The sequence below is a fragment of the Canis lupus genome, chromosome 24 (genome assembly GCF_048164855.1).
Source record: "Canis lupus baileyi chromosome 24, mCanLup2.hap1, whole genome shotgun sequence".
In the NCBI taxonomy this organism is placed as follows: Eukaryota; Metazoa; Chordata; class Mammalia; order Carnivora; family Canidae; genus Canis; species Canis lupus.
Window position 1 is genome coordinate 15,950,359 of NC_132861.1, and position 11,325 is coordinate 15,961,683.

The 11,325-nt window shown below is 45.3% G+C and overlaps 1 protein-coding gene across 2 annotated transcripts; it reads left to right on the top strand.

The window, feature by feature from the left end:
- Nucleotides 1-292: 292 nt before the first annotated feature.
- AMER2 (APC membrane recruitment protein 2) lies at nucleotides 293-10,187 on the top strand. Of its 2 annotated transcripts, XM_072795758.1 has the most exons (3): nucleotides 293-710; nucleotides 753-1,202; nucleotides 1,470-10,187. In XM_072795758.1, exons 1-3 carry the CDS (start codon nucleotides 293-295, stop codon nucleotides 2,336-2,338), a joined length of 1,737 nt encoding a protein of 578 aa, XP_072651859.1. In that variant the 3' UTR covers nucleotides 2,339-10,187. The 2 variants fall into 2 exon arrangements, with proteins under 2 accessions (XP_072651859.1, XP_072651858.1); XM_072795757.1 differs by having other exon boundaries at nucleotides 753-10,187.
- The last annotated feature ends 1,138 nt before the right edge of the window (nucleotides 10,188-11,325 follow it).

Here is an 11,325-nt window from a genome sequence, read left to right on the forward strand (position 1 = left end):
CCTTCCATCATGACGGCTCTAATCTCTGCAGTCGCCTGGAGGCTCTGCCGCCTGCCCCTGCCCCTGCCCCACGCGCGCAGACCGTGCAGCACAAAGCCGAGCCGGCTCCGAAGTGGGTTAGGGTATTATATAAGGCCTGGGCGGGAGGGGAGACGCTCTTTGATGCGCGCTTCTGCTGCTGCGGCGGCGGCGGCGGCGGCGGCGCGAGCGGCTCAGGTTGATGGAGGGCGCGGGTGACAGCGGGCTGGCGCGAGCCCGCGCTGACGAAAGCGGCTCAGCCCGCTCGGTTTCCATGGAGACGAGCGCGGGCCGCGGCGGCGGCGGCGGCGGCGGCGGCGGCGGCCAGGCTGTCAGCGAGCGCGGCGGCGGCGGCGCGTCCGCGGGGGGCTGCAGGAGGAAGGCGGAGGCGGAGGCGGAGGCGGAGGCCGGGGCCGGGGCCGGGGCCGGGACCCTCGCGGCAGACATGGACTCGCACTGTGACTGCGCCGCCGAGACGCCGCCGGCCGCCGAGCAGCCGTCGGGGAGGATTAACAAAGCCGCCTTCAAACTGTTCAAGAAGAGGAGATCGGGTGGCACCATGCCCAGCATTTTTGGGGTCCGAAACAAAGGGGACGGGAAAGGCTCGGGTCCGGCGGGGATGGTGCGCAGCCGGACGCACGACGGCCTGGCCGAGGTGCTGGTGCTGGAGAGCGGCAGGAAGGAGGAGCCGCGCGGCGGGGGGGGGGACCGCGGCGGCGGCGGAGGCGGCGGAGGCGGCGGCGGAGGCGGCGGCGGCGGCGGCGGGGGGCGGCCGCACCCGGGGCCCCCCAGGCCGGCGGGGCCCGGCGCGGGCTCCCTGGCCGGCAGCTCGGTGGCCAAGTCCCACAGCTTCTTCTCCCTGCTGCGCAAGAACGGGCGGCCGGAGAGCGGCAGGGGCGAGCCGGCCGACGCGGGCAAGGCCGGCGGCAAACAAAAGCGAGGGCTCAAGGGGCTGTTCAGCAGCATGCGCTGGCACAGGAAGGACAAGCGCGCCAAGGCGGAGGCCAAGGGCGAGCGCGCGGGGGCCCCGGGCGGCCTCATCCTGCCCGGCTCGCTCACCGCCAGCCTGGAGTGCGTCCAGGAGGAGGCGCCCGCGCCCGCGCCCGCGCCCGCGCCCGCGCCCGCGCCCGCCCGCGCCAGCCCGCCGGAGCAGCCCAGCGGGGACGCGCCGCCGCGGCCAGCAGGTGAGCTCGCGGGGGGGCAGCCGGCGCCGGCCGGGGAAGCCCAGGAGCCCCGGGCCGCCCGGGAGCTGCGCCCTGGGGAGGGCCGGCCGGCCGACGACGCCCGCAGCCCCCGCAGCCCCGGGGACCGCCCCGGCGACTCGGAAGGCGGCGGCGGCGGCCGCGCCCCTGACCCCGGCTCCGTCGACCCGCCCTCAGACCCGTCGGCAGAGCCTATTTGTCTCATGTTTTCTGACGTGACTTCACTGAAAAGCTTTGACTCTCTTACAGGCTGCGGAGATATTATCGCAGACCCCGAGGACGAGGCAGGCCCCGGCCGCGCCCAGCATGGCCCCGGGCCCGGGCAGCCGGGCCCCCCTAGAAGGAGCGCCGGCGTGGTGGCCTACCAAGGAGGAGGGGAGGAGATGGCGAGCCCGGACGAGCTGGACCACACCTACCTCCAGGAGTTCTGGGACATGCTGGCCCAGGCCGAGGACCAGGGCCCGGCGGCCCAGGCGGCCCAGGCGGCCCAGGCGGCCCAGGCGGCCCAGGCGGGGGCGGGGGCGGGGGCGGGCGGGGACGCCCGGGGCGCGGAAGGGGCCAGGGACGCGCCCCCGGGCAGGCACCCGAGGCTCGACCGCGGCGCCCCCGAGCCCCCGCCCCCGCCCCCGGACCAGCCCCCGGACCAGCCCACGCAGCCGCGCCGCGAGCCCCCGGCGGCCGTCCCCAACGGCGACCAGGGCTGCTGGGCTTCCCCGCCCGGGCCCGGGCCCGAGGAGGACGGCCCGCGGGCCAGCGCCCCCCGGCAGAGCCCCAGCGGGGACGCGCCCCGCGACCCCCACGCCGACCCCGCCGCCCGCCCCGCCAGCGACGAGACGCCCGGCCCGGCCCGCTTGAAGCCTGTGTCTCCGGTCACCATCACCTGCCCGCTGCGAACACCTGGCACTTTGCCCAAGGACTCCAAAATCCCCATCAGCATCAAGCACCTGGCGGGCCTTCCGTCCAGCCATCCCGTGGTGCACCAGCAGCCAGTCCGGAGTGAGATGCCCAGAACCAAAATCCCAGTCTCCAAGGTGCTGGTCCGCAGGGTCAGCAGCCGGGGTTTGGCTGGGACCACCCTGCGGGCCGCGGCGTGCCACGACAGTGCCAAAAAGTTGTGAGGTCTCCGAAGCCCAGGTGGATGGACCACTGGTCAAGGAATACAACTCCCCCCCCCCCGCCCCCCCCGCCCTGGAAACCACGAACAGAGGTCTTGCTTCCCCTAAAGAAAGGCTTGTAGGGCCATCCCTGCTCCAGAGCCCACACCGAGGAGGTCTCGGCGACGCCAGCAGGGCCCGGATACACCAGAGACGGGGTGCTACACATGGGATTCTCCGCTCAAATAAGCTACCCGAGAATGATTTCCAAGCACTTTTAATTTTTTGCCTTTTAAAAACATCTTTTTTTTTTCCTTTTTTCCTTTGATGCACTGAACACCTGGAAGTCACCTTTACTTGCCTTTGCAGAAAACAGGACTTAACCAAACCCAAGTGAGCATCATGCCATGATGTTTGGCTGTGCCAGCGTCCAGACAGGGCCTGGAGGAACCACTGCCAGCACCAGAGGAGCCCCCCTTCTTCCATGACACTTTCCTTCCTTCCTTCTTTTCCTTTTTCTTTCCAGGAAAAAGAGAAAGAGAGAGAAAAGAAAAAAGACTTTTTGCTGTATCACTGTGTGGGAAACACCTACAGAGCTGAAAGAGCCAGGTATTTTACCTGATGAGCAGAAGGGGTTGTTCATTGGCAGAAAACTTGCCTACTTTCAGTTGATGGGTATGCAAATAGGTCAATATCTACCACTAGGACAATAAAGGAGCATTTTGGTTTGGTTGGTGTAGACCATTTGTTAGGGGAGAAATAAAAAGCTCAGCAGAGCAGGTTTCTTCTTTTTCTTTTTCTTTCCCACCCAGTGAAGAAATTAGGATCAGGGAAAGATTCCACTAAAATGCCAATAGACACAGTATTCTAGCATTTATAAACTGTAACCTTTTCATGTGTAGATAATGCATATTTTACAGTTTATCCAGCTGTTAACATTTTATAATCTGTCAGTAACCTCGGATTTAAAATCTGGTTTTATAACTAGTTATGATAACTGTCCACGAACCACTGATGTTCTTTTATGTACTGTAACCTAAAGAAATTCTGTTTTTGTTTTATATGGGTTCTCTGGCTCTCAATGCAGGAGAAAAAAAAAAAAAAGAAAAGGGTCTATTGTGTTGATGTCCCAGAGAAATGGTTCTGTCTTGTCTTGGGTAAGAGACTATTTACTTCTCACCCCAATCCTGGTTTTCAGAGATTTTTTTTTTTTTACCTTGGTTATAAAAATTTTGGATTCAACCATTCTACAACATGGGGATTTCCAAATGAGGAACATATGGGAAAAAAAAGAAAAGAAAAATAGAGTTTCCCATGTTATTTGACTTTTGATTTATAGACTTATGATTGAGACAGGTATGTTCAGAATATGACACTGGCAAGCATACATATCGTCAACACTCTATGCCAAGATTTTCTTTTTTGAAAAGTGGTTTCCATATTGTATAGGTTTTCTATTCTTTTAGACGAAACATTTATTTCAGAACGGGTTACCATATGCCTGAATAGTTTGAGCGATTAACTGAAGCAGTTCCTAGAATGCTATTAGCATCTAATGATTATATAATATTCTCTTTGAAATGCACTTCAGTGTGCTTAATCAAAAGACCAGAGCTTCTACTAGGAGTTGATTCATGGTATCAGGAAGATTAGACATTTTCAAGCAACACTGCATGTATATGAATGGCACAAACACTTCTATATAACTCCCATTTTCCAGAGAGATTGCCTAAGTGATGAACTGATATTTTACATTTTCTAAGCTTGTTTTCTGTTTCATAAGGGAAAGAAAGAGGCAAGTTATGTATATGGAAATCTATTTTAAGAATACAAAAGAAACAAAATAAACGGACCTCAAAGACAAACAAATTTGAACCAGTAGCATAAATTGTTCTCCATTTTAAATTTGCAATGATTCAATTAGAAGAGGTGGTAGAGATTTGTTGGATCTTCTTATTAGTCAGATTATCGGCTTTTATTGCATTGTATCAGATCCCTGATGTTATTTCAAAGTACTGTTTTAATATTTAATTTCCTTATATAGATGAGGTCCTATAATCAGACATAGCCTTAAGCAAGCACTCTGAACCCACCACGAGGAATTCATAAAGCCACTCACACACGTGCTTATGCACTCAACTGTGCACAAACTAACAGACAAAGGCATCTACTGTATACTTGGAAATATTTTACAAATTATTTCTGTCTTGAGAAAGGGATTTAAATTTGATTTCACGCTGATAGTACTATTTAGACTCCGAATGCATTCATTTTCCCCTAGTGAATGTAAAGAACGTAAATTTTATTCCTAGCCCTAAAACAAAGGATCTTTATTTTCTTCTTGTTCATTTTCTTGTGAGGATTATATTCTCCTCTGTGTGACTCCACGACAAAGTTATATTTGTTCATCTGTTCAATTGTACAGGAAAGTTAAGGGTACCTGAAGTACTGATGGGAATATTATAACGGTAAAGGCAATCTATTGATAAATCTATTTTGTTAGCTGAGACAAACTATTTTTGCTTTCATGGCTTTGGGGACTTATTTCTGCAATTATACCACTAGGCTGTGTCTTCTTTTTGTAAGTAAAGGAAAATGACAGCAAAGCTTACCTTCATTTCCCCTTGCCTGTCAATTAACCCATTATACAAGATATAAAATATTTTCTTTTTATTCTTTTTTCCATATGCTTTCTATTTTCTAAAAAACTCTCTATCTTTAAGAATTCCACCCACACAAGTCAAATGAAAGATGCAGGCAATTAATTAAGTGGCGTCAGTAGCTAGATGGGAAATCAGGACCAATGCAGGAAGCCTGCAACTAAACCTTTTCCACCCACTAATAAGGCTTTGTGGTTGCTTTTTTTTTTTTTTTTTTTTTGTGCCAAGGGCTACTTTCTCTCATTCGTATTCCTGGAGATTGCTGGGTTTGTTTGTGTTGTTTTTTTTTTTTGAGCATTTTAATATTTATATTCTAATTAGTATTAATGCATTTCCTAATTTGGCCATACTTGCTGATTTTTTTAATGGGAAGGATTAAGTATGGGCTGATGACCCCTTTGCTGTGTGTGTATATGATTCTGAGATATGGGGTTGATGAGGTCTCTTTAGTCAGAGAGCTGGACAAATTAGAGAGGAAAAAGTCAAATCAATCGTTGGCCCTGAATTTATCAGTGAGTTTAATAGCTCTGCACAAAGACAGCCTGACTTTAATATCTACATTACACAGACAATGTTACTTGAACTACTCTGGCGTCAGTACTAATGGCAGTTGGAGGCTTTTATTCTTCCATTAGCACTGACGGGGAGAAATTTTATGATAGCATTTTCAATAATTGCAAGAGAAAACAGATTCTTATTATTTTACCTAACAACAACGACATATGGGACGTTAAAGACTTTTATCCGTAAGATAAATTTTCTACTAATTATCTGCTTATTTAAATACAAAGTGTTTAATGTCTATGAGAGTGATAACTTACTGTAGGATTTCAAGGGTTTTGTCATTAGTCTCAGAAGCAGTTTTGAAGCATTTGCACATGGATGACTATTCAAATAACCCTTTGCTTACACAGTTATGAAGGTAAAAGACTATATTAGGTATCCAGATTTCTTCGACTGGTCTTTCTGAGTTTTCATTATTTACATCTTTGTCAGATTAGGTTTCAGAGGCTTTTTGCCACTAACTTTGCATGAAGAAACAGACTGAGGTAGTTTCTGTCCTGTCCCCACCATGTTTGCTTACTGAGATAGCAATAAGGGGACGCTTCTCATGATGGTGGCATCTTTTGACACTGGTGTAGTGGAACACATTTCTTGATTGTCATTCCAGATTTCTCTCCTGAACGATGATAATCTGGCACTGGTCCCCTGTGCTCGGTTTCTGTGGAGGCGTGTTCCAATTTAGCCACATAGACTTCGCTTCCCTTATCCTTCTTAAGAAATTAATTCAAGAGTTTTATACTCTTAAAAAGAGAAAGCACCACAATTGCCTCTTATCACCACTGGGAATGACCAGTTAGAAGTACTTGCATGAAATAAGAGGAGAAACCTGAATACCTTGGCGCTACCTGTTTTCCCTCCCTTTTCGCCAGATGGAGCAATGAACTGCAACACACATTCTTATTTGTGGAAACTGGGCCTAAGGAACTTCTGATTCCTTATGCACAAATATTCATGACAGTTTGGGACCAAAAGCTAGCATGGCAGATTGGTGGCTTATACACCCTGTGTGGGAAAGCAAGAGGCAAGCATTTACTTCATAAAAAGATGTGTCTGTAACATTGTCAGTAGCTCCCCCTCCCTAAGCGTGGCTTCCCCTCAAGGGCAGTCACCCGAGTGCCTCTGAGGATTTTGTGATGGCTGTCATAAATTGCTTCTTAAAGCCTTTGCCCTGTGCTAATGCTTTAGCGGAGATAGTTTGTTGCAACTATAGCTGCTTATAAGGAATGTTATCATCTCACTCCAGATAATGCTTTTTAAGGAGTGATTCAGAATGATGGTTTCATGATTATGGAAAGGCGTTCTTTCTCAAACTGAAAAAAAGCAAAGATTAAAATAGTCACAAAGCCTCCAGAATGGGAACTGGGCGCACTCTTATGACCAATGTTTACTGTAATTCGATGCAACCTGTATTTACGGGGCATACGCTATATAAAAACACGTGCAGTTTGGAGCTCACACATGGTCATACTGTGACTGGACCTTCTTAACAGTCATTAAAAACATCTTTTATTTTACCTACTTTTTTTTTTTTGCATTTGTTGCTTATGGTTTGTGGGATAGAGCAGAATGGGGTGAGCTTGAATATGAATGGAATGGATTAAGCCACACAAACTCCTCTCAAAACAATAATAGTAATTATAACAATGATGAGCATGTGTTGAGTACTTGCTAAATGCCAGTGACTGCTAGGAGCTTTACAAATATTTACTTGGTCCTCTTAGCAGCTGCGTGGGTTGAGGCAATATTATTTCCCCAGTGTGCCATCTTTAATTCATGCTTTTTGTTTCCGTCCCATCCCATCTCATCTCCACCCACCTCCCAACTCCCCTCTTTCTCTTTCTTTCTCTTTTCTTCTAGCCTCTGGGATGGAAATATAAAATCTTCAGTAACTTAGAGTGACACAAGAGCTAAGAACACAAGAGCTAAGCTCAATGTCATGACCAGCTCACTTCCAATAGGAACAAAGCTAACCCATGTCATGAAGCCGAACATTGGTTTTGTGTTGGAGACAATGGTGGTCATATCACTGGCAGAGAAACCAGGCACAGTTAATAGGCAAACACTCTGCTTTCTTTTGATGGTATCTTCTCTTCCTTGAGGTTAACATAAAACATATAGACAGGTTAACATAAAAAATATAGACAGAAATCTGTTGTCATGGTGATACTTCCCTATAGGATGTCAGTCATTCCAAGCACGTTGCACTTGTTTTTCCACAATAAGCCCAGTCTAGCCTTGCTCTGGGTGTTCCATGTGGTTTGTTTAAATATCTACTAGCTGAGTAGTAGATCCCTGCATTGATACAATTCTGAACTTCAGAGAGAAGCTCCTGGCTCTTTAAAAAGTAGTGCATCCTACATTCTGTCTATGGCCACTGCATCCTAGGTCATATTTTCTGATTCATTAATTCACTCAATATTTTTTGAAGACCTATTAAGTCAGTCATCGTAAATTTGAGTATTTTATATTAAAGTAAAATAACTGACATATACTGTGTGTTTGCCCTGCGCCGGGATGATGCTCTGTGCTTTCTTTTACACTATTATCACCACTGTTCACAGGGACCATGCAGGCTGGGTATTGGCTCCATCCTGCAGAGAAAGAAAATGATGCTCGCAAAGGTGAAATACCTTGTCCAAAGTCACCCATTTCATAAGTAACAGACAAAATTTGAATCAGAAACCTAACTATATACCTTATGCTTTAATTCTACATCTTTTTTTAAAGCCATATGATCAATTTCTGTAAAACTTGTTTTAATTAAGAAACTGATCAAAGTTCTTAACTGCAAGAGCCAAACCAAATTTTTATAATTGTGGGTACCATCCAACTGATGATTATTTTAGTTAAAAGGAACTTGTATTTTTTTTTTTTTTTTTGATTCTTTGATGGCTTTTCAAAAGCAAGCCTAAAAGGTAGAGGTCAGAGACTAGCAGGTTTTCTTCCCACCTGGGCCAGTCAAAGTTGTGGACTATATTCATCAATTACTTTGGAGTTGCAAACAAACAGGTCTACATACAGATTTTGTGATCTGATATATGTTCTGTCAATAATAAAACCAAACACAGTTTTAGTAGTGAATCCAGCAGGTTGCAACCTGAATTTTCTCCCATTCTGATTCTGTTAGTACTCCCAGTATTTAGGGAAAATTCACTTGAAATTGCATCATGGTCACAATTAACGAGACTATTTCCCTAATATATGGCCTGCCTACACTTGGTAAAATGCTTTTAAAATTAATTTCAGACCTCATTTTAATGAGACTCGGTAGAAGATTTCAATAACAGGTGGTCATTCTACTGAAATGTAAACTGGGGTCATTTGTGGTAATTACTCAATAATTGGTGGATTGACTTTCTGCTTTGTGTGAGAACATAACATTTCTTTAAAAAAAAAAAAAAGATTTTATTTATTTATTCATGAGAGACCCAGAGAGAGAGAGAGTCAGAGGCACAGACAGAGGGAGAAGCAGGCTCCATGCAGGGAGCCTGACAACGTGGGACTCGATCCTGTGTCTCCAGAATCAGGCCCTGGGCTGAAGGCGGTGCTAACCGCTGAGCCACCCAGGCTGCCTGAACATAACATTTCTAATAAAATATAGCTGAAGTGACTGGTTATCGGAGACATATTAAACTTTCTAGATACCTACCTGGAATGTCTAATAAGCTAAAGAAGAGATACTAAAAATATCTGGTCAGCCTGCATAAACAGAGTGGACAGAGAGTAAAAACTTGTAACATAACATGAAATGGTCCTAGGTAGCCTGAAGGAATTAGTGAACTTTTTCAAACATCTGCATTGCAACCATTTATCCTCCCACTATAGTTATTTCTAAAGAAAGGAAGAGAAACTCTAACAAAGTTAGAGTTATTGCTTCTAGGACAAATTTAACTGAACATGAAGGATCGGAGAGTAGTTGTTTTATCAAGAACATCAGGGAAAATGGTTTTGATGTTCTAGGCAAAGTAAATTTTTGTCATTTTTACTTGACTCCAGCTCTCTACCAGGCTCATTACTAACTTCAGGTTTTGACCAAGTTATTTATATGAAATATCTCAGTATAATATAGGGAATTAATTGCAGGTTATTTGAAAATAATGACAAAGAAGACCCAAATGAAAAACTCCATTTCTATAATTAGTTTTTCTGAAAGTCAGGCATGTCTTTGAGGACAAGCTTCTGGCTGTATTATTTTTGTGCACAGGAGGAAAATTGTTAGTAGGTTTATAGATATTATTTTTATAATAGAATGTTAAATTCCCCCCAAACATCAAAAATCGTCTCCTAGAACTACTCTATGTTTTTAAAACTTGTTTTAAAAAAGGATTCTAAATAGCAATAGGATCTTTTCTCCTTTCTCCACTCCAATGATTTAATGGGATAAATGAACCAATGTTTATATTTTTAAACCTGTAAATATTTTTATTTTGGGTATTTTGTATATTTGTTGATATAACTCCATTTTGTGCATATGTATCATTGTGCATGTTGCTGTTTTTGATAGTCATTCTTTTAATGAATGTAAGAAGCTTGGACTAATAGCACTTTTCTCGTTTCATTCAAACATCTTAAAATGAAAATACAACACTGCCATTTTAACTGTTGTGTTTAATTCAGTTAATAAATTTTGTTGCTCCTTTACATTTAAAGTGAATTCTCTTGGTTATTATTTTTCCAGGATGAATTTTATTTCCAACCTTTTTAATTTTTAGAATTGATACTAATGATGGTGATAATGATAGTCTGATGTACGTGCATGAAATTGGTGGAAAAACCAATGGTGGCTTGTATTTCTTTTCACACTTTGTAAACAAGTGAAAAATTATTGTTCGGTTTGGGTAATTGCCTTTCAAAAGCCTTGTTATTCTGATGTGGATCTGATTTCTGAGCCTTTTACTCAGAAAATCTCCATTCCTCATAAGCACATGTGAGGCCAACTGATCTGTGATAGGAGCAGCCAACTGGAGTCTTTTTTTTTAAAGAATTGTTTTCTGGGTTTTATTCTATTTTATGGGGGGGGGGGGGGATGTTAAAAAGCAAATTTAACCAAGTAAATTTGAAAATCGAATTGGCTTTATTAAACAGTTCATGAATTGGGCAGCATCCCTTCTAGCAAGTAGAGAGATGCTCTGAAGGAGTTGTATGAAATAGAGGGTTTTCAAAGGAAGGAGAGTGGGGCAAAGACCTATTAGTAAAAGAAATAAAAAAGATTATTTCATGCAAGGTCACCTCCCCTTAGGGGGAAGGGCTGTGGGTTTTAGTAGGTGGCTGACCCCATCTTCCTTTGGGAGATGGAGAGGACCCATGTGGCAGAAAACCTCTGATGCTGACGAGAAAATTTCCAACTGACCAGTTAAAACTTACAATTTCTGGGGGAGGCATAGGTTAGGTACTAAGTCCTGGTTTGGTGACTTGGCCTAGGTTGGCCATTTTGGACTGTGGCTTTCTTTTTAACAGGGCTATATTTTCACTTTATATGTCCAGCAGTTCAAATCCAGAGTATTTTGAAATTCAGTGTAAAGACTAATGAGGCTGTGCCCTTTTATGTTTTAAAAAACCTATCGATGACTGCATAATTTTTTTTGAAATATACTTCCCTTAAAATAGGCTTGTTCACACTGCGCTGGCTTGTATTTCTCTTAAATAACAAGAAAATTTTATATCTGTCTGTAGAATGTGAGGGTAAACTTCCAAAGGGAGATCTGATTAGTCACAGGAAGCAGGGTAAATATACATCGATAGAACCACAAATAAGGGCAGAAGAAACTCACAAAGCTTCTACTCCCT